Raw genomic sequence first — 14102 nt, 5'->3', positions numbered from 1 at the left:
ACAACCAACTGATCTTTGACAAACCTGACAAAAACAAGAAATGGGGAAAGGCTGTTTATTAAATATTTACTTAATATTTATTTGTTATTTATTTAATTTTATTTATTTAATATTATTTATAAATATTAATTACTAAATGTTTCAAATAAATATTTAATAAATGGTGCTGGGAAAATTGGCTAGCTATATGTAGAAAGCTGAAACTGGATCCCTTCCTTATGCATTATATAAAAGTTAATTCAAGATGTATTAAACACTTAAATGTTAGATCTAAAAACCATAAAAACCCTAGAAGAAAACCTAGGCAATCCATTCAGGACATAGGCATAGGCAAGGACTTCATGACTAAAACACCAGAGGCAATGGCAACAAAAGCCAAAATAGACAAATGGGATCTAATTAAACTGAAGAGCTTCTGCATGGCAAAAGAAACTACCATCATTTTATACAGGCAACCTACAGAATGGGAGAAAACTTTTGCAATCTACGCATCTGACGAAGGGCTAATATCCAGAACCTATAAAGAACTCAAACAAATTTACAAGAAAAAACAAACAACCCCATCAAAAAGTGGGCAAAGGTTATGAACAGACATTTCTCAAAAGAAGGCATTCATACAGCCAACAGACACATGAAAAAATGCTCATCATCACTCACCATCAGAGAAATGCAAATCAAAACCACAATGAGATACCATCTCATACCAGTTAGAATGGCAATCATTAAAAAGTCAGGAAACAACAGATGCTGGAGAGGATGTGGAGAAATAGGAACACTTTTACACTGTTGGTGAGAGTATAAATTAGTTCAACCATTGTGGAAGACAGTGTGGCAATTCCTCAAGGATCTAGAACTAGAAATACCATTTGACCCATGATCCCATTACTGGGTATATACCCAAAGGATTATAAATCATGCTACTATGAAGACACATGCACATGTGGGTTTATTGAGGCAGTATTCGTAATAGCGAAGACTTGGAACTAACCTAAATGTCCATCAATGATAGACTGGATTAAGAAAATGTGGCAAATATATATCATGGAATACCATGCAGCCATAAAAAAGGATGAGTTCATGTTGTTCGCAGGGACATGGATGAAGCTGGAAACCATCATTCTCAGCAAACTTTCACAAGGACAGAAAACCAAACACTGCATATTCTCACTCATAGGTGGGAAGTGAAAAATGAGAACACTTGGACACAGGGCGGGGTACATCACACACCAGGACCTGTTGAGGGCTGGGGGGGCTGGGGGAGGGTTAGCATTAGAAGAAATATCTAATGTAAATGACGATTTGATGGGTGCAGCAAACCAACATGGCACATGTGTACCTATGTAACAAACCTGCACGTTGTGCACATGTACCCTAGAAGTTAAATTATAATAAATAAATAAGTAAATAAATAAACAAACAAACAACAGGTATATGAAAATGAGCACTGTTATTGTAGCACTTTTTGGAACTGCCAACTGCCCTAATATTTCCTGCTATTTAGGCTGAGAGCAGAGGCAGTATCACAAAAAAATAAAAAAAGGAAGTGTTGTTCTGATCCTTGACTGGGGCTTGTTGCCAGCATTTGGTCTTATCCTTTGCAGTGAATAATTTGTGATAAAACTGGCAAGAGAATGTATGCTTCAATAACTTGGCCAATTGCATTAGGCAAACACAGAGCCTTAAAGAGTATTGTTTATGATAAAAGCTGACCAAGGATTCTTACATTAAAAGAATGGGGTTAGGGGAGCCCTAATGCATGAGAAACACCTGGATACAATAAAACTTGAGGCAGAGGCGCACAATATTGACATTCTTTTGGCTTTTATTCATAGAAACAAAATGTGTCTTTCCTGATCTTATAACCACTGGAAATTTTTTTTAATCTTAAGAAACCTCATTTGCTCATATACAAATCCTGTATTTCTCAGGCTGAGATATTCAAGATGCCTAAATGTGGACTCAGTTTCTCTGGAAAGGGTCAACTCAGAGGTTCAGGAGTCTCCATAGGGAAGTAGGACTCCACTTGGTAGGAAGTGGGAAAAGTAAGTCAGATGGACAGTGGGCTGCTAATACCTATTGGGTATAGATGGATATGTCCCTCCTTGTTTTATTCCTTGGCTTCCTAAGGGGACAGGAGACTGTAAGAGGAGTTTCAAAGCATTTAGCAGGGGTTCCCTTGCTCTTTAAAGTATAGTCAGGCACCTGATTCCAAGGCCAGTAAAAAAACAAAAACAAAAACAAAAAAAAACCCTGTCAATTTAAAGTTTCTGTCCTATGGCTACAGGTGACATTCCTCCATAAGTAGAATGTCCAATAATCAATATTTCTTTGTATGTGATTGTTAGGATTATTGTGAAATAATTCTGGTGAGTCTTATTATAATGATTTCTCAGTACATTTAGAATAAAACCCAAATCCCTTATGGAGTTTACAAGGCCCTGGATAATCTGGGCCCAACCAATCTCATCCAGCCTTTTCCTTATACTCTCCAGGGTCATGGCCAGGGTTCAGCCACACTGGCTCTTTAATTCCTTTGTGGCTTCAGCTGTTCTTCTCCAGGTAGTGGAGTTTCCTGCTCCTGCTGCCTGGAATGACCTCTACCCTGTGCCCTCTTCCTTCAGAAGGCTGGCTCCTCCCAGGCCCCTGACTGCCAATGCAAATTAGACCACCTTTCTTCCTCAACCCCGGTTTCATCATCCTGATTTACTTCTTAGCACTTACCACTATCAGAAGTTAACTGCTCATATTAAAAGACAAAGTAATATTATCTGATTACTTTGATTACTTTGAATACCTGATCAATTATTCACCAGTTTCTATATGTCCAGCACTATTCTAAGGATGTTTCCCATATTAAATCATTTTGTTCTGATAATAATTCTTTGTATCTGTTTTACAGTTCAGGAAATGAGGACACAGACAGGTTAAGCACCTTGCTTTAAGTGACACAACTACTTGGTGATTGAGCCAGGAATCACCCCAGGAATTCGTTTCTTGTTTAATCTCTGTTCTCCCATTGGGCTGTAACAATCACTACTGGAGAAGGACTACGGTAGGTCCTGTTTACTGCTGTGTCCCAGCACCTAGCACAATGCCTGGCACATAGTAGGTGTTCAATAAATAGCTGTTCAGTTAATTAATGAGTAAGGAGATTTCAAAGCTTTATTCCTGCTCCTGCTTTCAAACCTTTATTCCTATAAAATTACCCAACTCCATTTTCTGGGAGATTAGTGTAGATGTTGTGCAAACTTGTATTAAATTTGTACCGAGTTGGTGAGTCACATGAGCTCTGCTACAAACAGACTCAAACTACTTAAGTTAAGGCAGGTTGAAGCAAAAAAGTCTCCTTACCTGGGCACGCTTGGGGTATTAAGACTTCAGCCCAGCCCAGCACTGCTCTAACAGCTCCAGGATGCCAAACATGTCCCCCTGGTTTTGTTCAGCTTCTCTTTGTTTCTTGGTGTAAGCAGTGCCTTCCTGTGCCATCTTGTCTGCAAGAGACAAGTGGAATTTTACAAAATTTCAAGATGCCAGCATGGGCTGGGCTGGGTTGGGTTCTGCAGGGAAAACCCAGGAGAAATTACCAAGAAATGTCTTAATAAGACCGGAGCTCTGGATGCTCTGAGCACTCTCTAGAGGCGGGATATATACAGTCTCTGAATTTTAAAATAGAAAACGGTAGGCAGCGGAGAACAGGGTAGAGGGAATCAGAGGTGCCAAACATTAACGATACTTTGGGTAATAAAAATTAAAAGTTTATGTATCACAAGGACAAAAAGCCAAACACCGCATGTTCTCACTCATAGGTGGGAATTGAACAATGAGAACACTTGGACACAGGAAGGAGAACATCACACACCAGGACCTGTCGTGGGGTGGGGGAAGGGGGGAGGGATAGCATTAGGAGATATATCTAACGTAAGTGACGAGTTAATGGGTGCAGCATACCAACATGGCACATGTATGCGTATGTAACAAACCTGCATGTTGTGCACGTGTACCCTAGAACTTATAATTTAAAAATTGGGCCGGGCGCGGTGGCTCAAGCCTGTAATCCCAGCACTTTGGGAGGCCGAGATGGGCGGATCATGAGATCAGGAGATCGAGATCATCCTGGCTAACACGGTGAAACCCCGTCTCTGCTAAAAAAAAAATACAAAAAAAAAAAAAAAAAAAAAAAAAAAAAAAAAAAAAAAAAAACTAGCCGGGCGAGGTGGCGGGCGCCTGTAGTCCCAGCTACTCAGGAGGCTGAGGCAGGAGAATGGCGTGAACCCGAGAGGCGGAGCTTGCAGTGAGCTGAGATCCGGCCACTGCACTCCAGCCTGGGAGACAGAGCGAGACTCCGTCTCAAAAAAAAAAAAAAAAATTAAAACTTTATGATTTCAACAAAGAGTCTTATTTCCTAGGATCACTTTGTCACCTCAATGCTTGCTTCTGGGTTGTGGACACTTCGGGGGTGGGCCGGATTAACTCTTTTGTCTAAACGCCTGGGTGCGCTGGCGCTCACTGTCAGATGCGAGCTGAAGCCCCAGCTGCTCTCAGGCTCTCCGCAACAGGCACCTGCGACTTTGCTCACCAAAATCTTCCAGTGGCCACAGTGAGCGGGCAGGACTGGTGCCAGCAAGCCCCAAGCATCCCGGGCCCTCTGGACGCAGGTGACTCTCCCGACCTCTTCGGAAAGCCATAGGAGCTCGAGACGCATAGCCAGCTCCCTCCTTTCAGTCAGTCCCCAACGGTGTTCTCTAAGCCACGTTCTGTGCGCCTTCCTCTCAGCACTCAACCGTTCCCAAGCCCCAGAGGCCTTGAAGTGGTGACCTCTGCCCACCAGAGAGGAGGAGGCAGGAGGGTGGGGCGGAGCCTCGTGGCAAGGCAGGTGGGTGCAGGTCTCCTGGGCCCCAGACTGCGGTGTCTGGCTCTACTAGGCTGTGTCTCGGGTCCGGTGCCTGCAGCTGCAAGGCGGGGAAAGACCTATCGGGAAAAACCACCTGGGCCTGGGCAGAAGGAAACTTTACTAAGCGTCTTCTCTGCGCTTGGAATTATGCGGAAATTGAACCCAAGATGAATAACACGCAGCCACGTCCCAGAGAAGCTCAAAGTCTGGTGGACTGCAAGGACGGCGACAGGGACCCGCACGAGGCTGGGGAACAGGGCTTGAAATGGAAGTGTGAGAGTGAGAGCATAGAAGGGGTCCTAGCCCAGCCCAGGAAACAGAAAAGGCTCCGCATAGGCAGTGAGAGACTTGTACTGATACCTGAGGTACGCGAAGGAGCTGCGTGAAAGGAGAGGCCCAGAGCCAGAAAAGAGGAAAGCGCATCCTGGACGCTATGCGCCCTGGAGGGAGGCGAAAGGCCCGGAGAGAAGCAGATTAGGTCGTTGCCCTTAGAGGCCTCTTCCTTCACTTCTGGGAAACAGCGACGGTTCCCTGACATAATCCCTGCTGCTTGGGGGTTCGGACACCTTGCTAAGGCCGGCACGCAGCGGCCCTTGAGTAGCTGCGCTGTGTACTGAACGTGTGCACAGATTCTCCAGGCAAATGTGCAAGCGGAAAGACCTCATCCAAGGGACATCTCCAGCCCTGGAGAATGAACTGGTAGCCTGGGGCCAAACTTCAGGCTGCGGACAAAGCATGAGGAGCATTTAAACAACCTCTGTCCTAATGCATGTTCTGGTGGTGACCGAAGTTGCTGCCTCTCCTGAGGGGTAATGTCTCCAGGACGTGCTACCAGGTTGTCTAGACCCGTCAGAGAGGCACAGCGTGAAGGGACAGCGCAGCGCAGTAGGGGCACCTGTTGGAGACAGCACCAGGCCAGATCCCAGAATCACGGGAACTCCTGTGCCGGCCCCAGCTCTAAAGAGTGTTAAATAAACCGGTGGTCACCGTACTGCGTAAGGGGCGTGCGTGGCTTTGCAGTTCGCCTAGGAGAAAAGCAGCCCTCAACCCTGCGTTCCTTCCCGGCGCCGAGTTCCTCTCTCAAGGCCAAGACGTGCAGCGCAGATGGTGGCCCCCTCCTAGGTCGGTGCAGCTGGACAAGGCAACCGGGGTCTCTGAAATGTCGGGAAGTCAGCTGGCGCCCTGCCCACCATCGAACGCCCTTCGTATCACTCCGCTCCGCATTGCGAATAGTTTTTGGATTGCGACCCAAGGCTGAACACAAGAAGCTTGGAGAGGAGCTCGGGCGTTTGAGGAGAAGGAAATATGAGGAATTGCAGGAAGGTGCTCGCCTGCCCGGAACTGCCTCCGGGCAACTGGGAAGGATTGTCCTGGAAACTCAGAGGAGAGGAAGGATGTAGGACCTTGTGCCAGATCCCCTTGCTAAGTAATTTTCAAGAGCTTGGTTTGCATTCACCCAGACCTTTAGGTGTGCGTTTGGTGTCCCCTGGGGAGTTCTAGAGTGAGAGATTGGCAGGTCCCCTCCAAACGCTGGATCTCGCTGCAGATATCAGTATTTCTCTCATTCCTTCCCAAAGCCGTCGGGATCACCCAGTAGAATTAGAATTGGGTGGTTCCTGAATCTCTTATCCCTGGCTGCTCTGAACACAGCGCACCGCTGGTCAGACCTGAATCGGGGTTGCCAGCGACGCTTGGAAACCCTTTCCAGACTGGGCTGAAAAGTGCATTTGCTTCCTGACACTCTAAGCTAAATGAAATTTCCTGCAGAGAAAACAGGGCTAGAGGGCTGGATTGAGGCTCTGGAGAAAGGCCAGAGCTGGGGTTGGGAAGAATGTAAAGACTGTGCACCTGTTTGCCAGCCCTCGGAGGTGGAGCCCATGGCTAAGCAAATCAAGTGCAGGATCAGTCTTTCCAGGGTGGTTTATCTGCATGGCAGGTGTCGATTGCCCCAATAGTCTCATCAAGTGTTCCATATTGGACTGCAGCGCCATGAAATCCCTAGACGTGACGTCAAGTGGAATGGGGACAAAAATAGGAATTTTCAAATCCTATACGTCAGGCATCACTCCGGGAGTCACTTTTGACAAACCACCTAGTTTTTCTCAACCTTAGTTTCCTAATCTGTAAAATGGGGCTACTGTCCACCTCTCTGAAGAGTGCACCAAGGGTGAGAAATTCCACGCATCTTTCTAATTTTAGGAAGGGGAAGCAAAGTCTTCTCCTCAAACTTGATACACTACACGCGAGAGAAAGACCCTCCCTTCCGATCTCCTCATTCCCTGTCACCCTCCCCCGCTCCTAGCCCCTCAGAGCCAACAGAGAGCCTTGCGCGTTTCTGGCCGGTCCTCCCAAGAGAGGCTGGTGCAAAAGCCAATAAGCCTGGAACACACTCAGGTCCCGCCGGGCCTGGGACAATGGTTTCCATTTAATAAATATTTCCCCCAAGGGCATTTCACATCGGGCAGGCAATTATTCAAAGGAAACAAGCGCGCAGGTTGGCTCTGCGGGTTATTTCGTCCCCTTTACCCTAAGAATGCTCATTTGACGCAAGAAAATGCGTCTCGCAGCCTCCCTGGGTGGAAAGAGGCGCCCAGGGACAAACCGACCCTGGTTGCAAATACACCATGAGACTCCGCTCTAGGGCCGCTGCAGAAGGGGCACCCGGAAGAGCCCCATTCCCAGCCTCCAGGCTGTTCTTACGGTATGAACATTTGTGGAGTAAAAGTTAGAGGTTTAAAGACACTAAATAATAATAACACAAATGGGAACTGCATTAGAAATCTCAGCCCCACCCCCGCCCCAAAAGTGAAGAACAGGTCGTAGTGCTTTTAAGGGCTCACCAACCAGGGTTCGAAATCTCTGCATTGCCTGACGCAAGGCCTTCCGGAAGCAGGTCAGACAACATTGCTCAGCCACCCAGGGTCCCAGCGCTACCCCCAGGCGCCGCATCCTGGGGCAGGGTGGATGCCGAGTTGCAGGGGCTTCCCGGGAGAACACTGCCAAAGGACCGCCGAGGGTGGGGCGCAAAAAGTTTTTTTCGCTTTTACCCTGAGCGTGCTATGTTCTTTTTCTCTTCCAAGGATCTTTGACAAGAGGGGAAAGTGCTGTCCTTGCATTTCGTGGCAAGGCTGTCCTATTTGTCAACACAAGCTCTCGCCTTGCTCCCTTTGCTGGCCTTTCCCCGGGCCTTTGTATTCCAAGCCCTAATTCTCTTTCACCACCGGGAAAGGAAATAGGAGGCGCGGAAGAGTTTTATTTGTGGACAGTGCCGGAGACAATGTGGAACCAGTTTTATTTGTGGACAGTGCCGGAGACCAATGTGGAACCCAAGTCCCCAGTCCTGAGCTAGCCGCTCTGCTCTAGCTCTCTCTCTGCCTCGGTCCCTCACACCTCTCCCCGCCCCCACCAGTCGCGCTCCCTCTTTCTTGCACCGGCGTGTTGGCAGGTGCGCCCCCTCGGCTTCTCTGCTGCTGATTGGCGCCCAGGTTGGGGAGTCGCCGCCCCGCGCTTATGTCAGAGTGCGTGCAGTCCCGGCCCACCTCGCCTTTGAACTTCGCCGCTTTTGGCTCTCGTTCACCAGCCTCCCCGCATTCTCAGCCAGGTGCAGCGCTAGGCGCGGCAGCTCCGGGAAAGCCACGGGAGGGGGGAGCCACGACTGGAGACGCAAGAGGAGAGAAGGGAACTAGAGAAGGCAAAGGTGGAGAAGGGAAGAAGGAGGAGCTTCTTACCCTGGCCAAAAAATTACCTGGCCGCTTAATCCCCGAGACTCCGATACTTGGGCCCCAGCCCCTGGTGCCTGAAGCCCCCCGGCCGATCGCCCTCTCCTCCCCCACCCTTTCTGACCCCACTCGCTCCCCCGGGGCTGCCTGGGTGCTGAGACTGGCATGATCAGCTGAACTTTGTGGGGTCAGCGCTTCTCTCTGGCTTCCCGCCAGCGGTGCCAAGGCGAGGGGAGTGCAGAACCCCGGCTCAGGACGGACAGACAGACGGCCAACCGAGCCCAGGCTCGTCTGCAGAACCCTTTGCACTCCCTACCCCCACCCCCCTAGCCGCCGGGACCATGTCCAAACCTTCAGACCACATCAAGCGGCCCATGAACGCCTTCATGGTATGGTCCCGGGGCCAGCGGCGCAAGATGGCCCAGGAAAACCCCAAGATGCACAACTCGGAGATCAGCAAACGCCTAGGCGCCGAATGGAAGCTTCTGTCCGAGGCAGAGAAGCGGCCATACATCGATGAGGCCAAGCGGCTACGCGCCCAGCACATGAAGGAACACCCTGACTACAAGTACCGACCGCGGCGCAAGCCCAAGAACCTGCTCAAGAAGGACAGGTATGTCTTCCCCCTGCCCTACCTGGGCGACACGGACCCGCTCAAGGCGGCCGGCCTGCCCGTGGGGGCCTCCGACGGCCTCCTGAGCGCGCCCGAGAAAGCCCGGGCCTTCTTGCCGCCGGCCTCAGCGCCCTACTCCCTGCTGGACCCCGCGCAGTTTAGCTCGAGCGCCATCCAGAAGATGGGCGAAGTGCCCCACACATTGGCCACCGGCGCTCTGCCCTACGCGTCCACCCTGGGCTACCAGAACGGCGCCTTCGGCAGCCTCAGCTGCCCCAGCCAGCACACGCACACGCACCCGTCCCCCACCAACCCTGGCTACGTGGTGCCCTGTAACTGTACTGCCTGGTCTGCCTCCACCCTGCAGCCCCCCGTCGCCTACATCCTCTTCCCAGGCATGACCAAGACTGGCATAGACCCTTATTCGTCAGCCCATGCTACGGCCATGTAACCCCCAGCCCGGCCCGGACCTGAGGGGTGGTCTGAAAGCCGGGTCTGCACCCTGTCCTCTGAGCCTAGCCCCGTCCTGCAGACGCCTCCAGGGTCAGCCCTGCCGCTGTCCCTTACACCACCCAGACTTTTCCTCTCTCTTCCAGGGGGAAGGGAGGGGCGTCCTCCCGGACCCAAGGCGCAGACAGGTGCCGGAAACTTGCAAACGTTATGACAGCTACACAGCTGCCCCTATCCCGACTCTCCCAAAACAAATCTCCGACTGTACCCCCTTTGGACAAAAAAGTAGGCAGTTTTGCTTTATTTATGTCCCCTTCACTCTCCTCCGATAGGCTTTGGACTCTGAACTCCCAGATTCTGATATTATATCTAGAATATGCACATATTTTTTCCTTTTGTCCCCTGAAGAAAAGAGTTAGCTGTGTCTCTATGTTTTGCCATCAGACACAACTAGGAGCCATTTGCTCTTCGTGTATGGGGGGGAAAGGCTTCAAAGTTTTAAACTACAGAAAGGGAAACATTTCTATTTAAAACTATGCTATGATAGTGTTTGCTTCTTTAAAGGGAAAACAAAAAGGACCTAATGGTTATTTACTTTGTGTAAAGCAGTGCTTCTAGAGACCTAAGTTTACTTTTAGACAGAATGTCGGGTTATGAAGTCAGGAAGTAGAAGGTGAACAAAAAATTAAAAGAACAAAAACATCCTAAATGGTCATAAATGTTTTGACAATGTCTTGGAAATGTACCTAGAAGGATTTTACCTCGTTACTCTGTTCATTTCCTGAACAAAGACGTTTTGAATAAAGACAATCTGTCATTGTAAAAAAAGTAACCTTTGATGTGCCTAAAATCTGAAGTCAGGAGCCAGGTTGGAGGGGCTGGAAAGTCGGGTGCGGGGATGCTGAAAGTGCATAGAGCGAATCTAAGCAGTGACGGCTGGTGGCTGCCCCCCGTTGGCCCATCTTGGTGGTCTACCGGTTGGGTGTAGAAGGGCCTAGAGTTTCGGATCTGTCCGGAATGCGCCCTGGAGATTGCTTTTTGCCTTTAGAGTCTAGATAAAGATATCGTTCCCTGGGACTTCACTCTCTTCCCCCATTCTTCCCAAAAGGGTCAGGCCACTTCAAGAAGTGAATGAACTAAGTCAAAGGCCGACCCAGACCGCTGAGATCTGGGTGAGTTTACTTTTTAAAAAACCAAACGCTGAAGGAGTGGGGAGAAGCACCGAGTCTCCTGGGAACCAGTTGCGCGCTGAACACCGCGTCCTGCAGTGGATGTTTAAGTTCAAAGCATGGGAGAAGACTGGGGGAATCAGGTATTTTGCCTTTCTAGGTGTTTGGAAACTCTGCTGCTCACTCTTCTGGGGATTCCGGGCTTGATACCGGTTCCTAAGTTAAAAAATAAAACTCTAAAGAATGCAGAAAAATGTGCCATAGGTCCCCGCCCCAGACTGTCGAACACTTTTTACTGAGACCCTGCAGGAGCAAAGGGAAAAGGAAGGCGACATTGTCATGGCTCGGGCAAGGAGTTTTTAAAAATCGTAAAAAATCAAATAACAGTGCAGCCCATGATGTTAAACAAGGAAAACAGCCCTTTTCTTTCCCCTCCGGGTGAATGTTTTCTTGAAGATAGTTGTCTTTCCTGAGGAGAAAGGACCCTCCGATGTCATCCAGCAAAACTCTTTGGCATTTGTTCTCAAAATCGAAGGGTGCTTTCCACCCTTGGTCTTGGAGTCTCACCCCCAAAGCCGCGCTCACGCGTGGTTTTCCTTAATTTGCGCGCTTTTCCCACTGGCTTTGATATGCTACAGGGTGGGAGGTGGGACAGCCTAGAGGTTTGTCGGCTTTCTGCTGCTGTTGAGAGATTTGTGCGCTTGCCTCTGCCGTTTCCAAAGGAGTCGGTGGCTCGAAGTGCACGGAAAACGTTGTCAACAGACACCAAAGCCGAAATCCGCGGATTAGCATATTGTCCTCAAAACAATTAGAAGTGTTTGAGGTGTTATTTGGAGCCTATTCATCCAAGCCCCTTTGTCAAAGGGGGATTTTCATTATTTAAAAAAAAAAAAAAAAAAAGTTAGCAGTTGTCCATCTGGCTAAGCTGAATAGCAAAGTGATCCATGTTGTATATGCTTTTCTCATTAAGAGCTCTTTTGAGACCGATGTTAGAATTAAATGGTATAACACAATTAACATACACGGGCGCTGAATAGGAGAGGACGCCTATAAATAATAGATAGATAAATAAATGAGCGATCAGGCGAAGGTAAACAAAGGCGGGCTGAGGGAGGTGTAGGGGGAGGCCCGGCTGGCTGCGCCACGCTTACTTAGCATTACAAAACCCTCTTACAAATCGAGACAATTAGGAAGTGACTGGCCTCTGGTGGCCGTTCGGTTTGGGGGCCCTGGGCGCTTAGAGAAGGCCCCTCCTCCCGCCCCCTAGGAAGCCCAGGAGGCCTGGGACGGAGGAGCCACGGTTTTCCTTTCTGATATAACCCCAACTGACAGTCCTGTCAGCCGCTCTGATAGCCCCCATAGCTCAGTGTCCCTTAACATCTCCTAAGATGAAGCTTACAGGGGTCTGGGTATCTCCCCGCAGATCCCAGCGCGGGAGCGCCCTGGGCGAACAGAGCACCCCAGCTGGAGAAAGCACCTGGCGCCCACGACCCCACCTGAAGCAAACCTGAAGGGTTAGGCTGGAAAGGGGCACGTGGCGAGTGCGAGGGGCAAAGGCCTCGGGCGGTGGGTGAAGCTGGAAAACTGAAACCAGGGTCCCGAGTTGGCCGGGTCTTCGACTCAGATGGGGAACTAGGAAACTAGGGTGCGCTGTAGCAGAGAGGCGCTCAGGGAGCTGCGGCCTCACTCAGAGGTGACAGACCTCTTTCCAGCCTGCAAAGAGCCGGGGGGCCCAGTTCGGGTCCTGGGACCTGAAGTCAAAGACTTGACGGTTTTTGGCCACCACACTTCGTTTCCTTCCTTCGCAGACTGGCCTTCCCCAGCCATCTGCCCTCCTTAGACCTAGTCCCAACCTCGCCCCCCACCCCCATCCCCGCAAGGGCCTGCCTCAGCTTTGCCTCCGTCGCCCGGAGGGCCGCTGAGCGTCCGCCGAGGTGCGCGGCCGCGACTCGCCCTAACAAACAGCCAAAATCCTTCTCGTCACGCCGCTGACAGGGGCCGATTACTGACTTTGAAGTCAGGCGCAGACAAAAAGAAATCCCCTGGGGGATGTGGGGGGCAGCAGTCCCTGTCAAACCTGTTTGCTCACAACTGTCTCTTTCTTTCAAGAAAATCATTAAAGCAAACCTGTAGGGAGAGGAGCGCCCCGCCCGCCCGGAGTGGAGAAGAGCCGCTTCTCCCAAGCGCGCGTAGCTCAGCAAAGAGCAGCCAAGAGTTGCCCTGGACAGACTCCTGACACCGGAGAACCCGAACTCCGGCGCTGCGCTGGGCGCCCGTGGTCCTGCCGCCGGAGGAGGTTCTGCAGATCCCTCCGCGTTAGGCACGAGTCCGGCAGCCAGGGAGCCCCAGACTTCTCTCGCTTGCAGCCTGGGCCTCCCTCGAGCAGGATTGGCAGGGAGGGCCCGGAACTCTCTCCTGCGGCTCCCATTGCTTCCCTGGGACCCCTCTCCCCGCCAAAAGTGACCCAAATACATGCCGCGTTCAGTGTCGTCGCTCCTCTATTGGGTGTTCCCTAGGACAGCAGAGACCTGAACAGCATGCTGCTGGGGTGGCAGCCATCGCCGCCCGCGCGCCACGAGCACAGTTGTTTGGGTTTTACCTAGGTTGACTTTCTTAAACCTTGGCTGCCATCTGGCTCAGGGGTACACTGGCCACATCTTCTGAGAGATGCGGAATTCTTGGTCCCTTTCAGCCTCTGGCCTCCCTCATTCCGAGAACTCCGTCAGCCTTTTATGCACCTCTCGGTTTTGGATCCGACTCCCAAAATCTTTGATTCCCTTCCAGTTTCGGAGTTTTACTATTTAAATATTAATTTCCGTAGGCCCGCTGACTTTAAAGACGGAAAAGACCAGCTACTTTAAGTAAATTACACTGAGGTGTGAGTAACTGACATCTGAGACCCCCTTAACGTTTGCATTTTGGAACTGGAGCGAGCTAACCTGTAGGAATCTCCAGTGAACCAAAGCGGGATGATGTTTCCGTCAGACTAGGGCCAAGGGACTTTGATCACAGCTCACCATTTACTGAAGTGTGTCCCGCCCGGTCAGCTTCTCTGGAGAGATCCGAGACTGCCAGGGCCCGGGAAACTTGGCGAGCTGTGGTGCCAGCACTCTTGTTTCCTTCATCTCCTCCCCAGCTCAGGCCTTGTTACCATTGTTCAAGTGGACAATGAATTTCAAACCATTTGAATTTGAATATCACCTAATTCACAAGACGTGTGTAAAGAAATCTTATCTCTTTATTTGCTGAGTGGATTGTGT

At 50.2% G+C, this 14102-nt stretch overlaps 1 protein-coding gene across 1 annotated transcript; it reads left to right on the top strand.

The window, feature by feature from the left end:
* Window positions 1-8463: 8463 nt before the first annotated feature.
* Window positions 8464-10494, top strand: SOX14 (SRY-box transcription factor 14). Its single transcript, XM_017895821.1, has one exon. It carries the CDS (start codon window positions 8952-8954, stop codon window positions 9672-9674), a length of 723 nt encoding a protein of 240 aa, XP_017751310.1. The 5' UTR covers window positions 8464-8951; the 3' UTR covers window positions 9675-10494.
* The last annotated feature ends 3608 nt before the right edge of the window (window positions 10495-14102 follow it).

The sequence above is a fragment of the Rhinopithecus bieti genome, unplaced genomic scaffold, assembly GCF_001698545.2.
Source record: "Rhinopithecus bieti isolate Rb0 unplaced genomic scaffold, ASM169854v2 scaffold_26603, whole genome shotgun sequence".
Lineage (NCBI taxonomy): Eukaryota > Metazoa > Chordata > Mammalia > Primates > Cercopithecidae > Rhinopithecus > Rhinopithecus bieti.
The sequence above is the reverse complement of the archived record's forward strand: the minus strand, read 5'-3'. Positions and strand labels throughout refer to the sequence as shown.

Excerpts from the sequence above, each read along its gene's own strand:
- SOX14 (XM_017895821.1), top strand. The coding sequence starts at position 8,952 with ATGTCCAAACCTTCAGACCACATCAAGCGGCCCATGAACGCCTTCATG.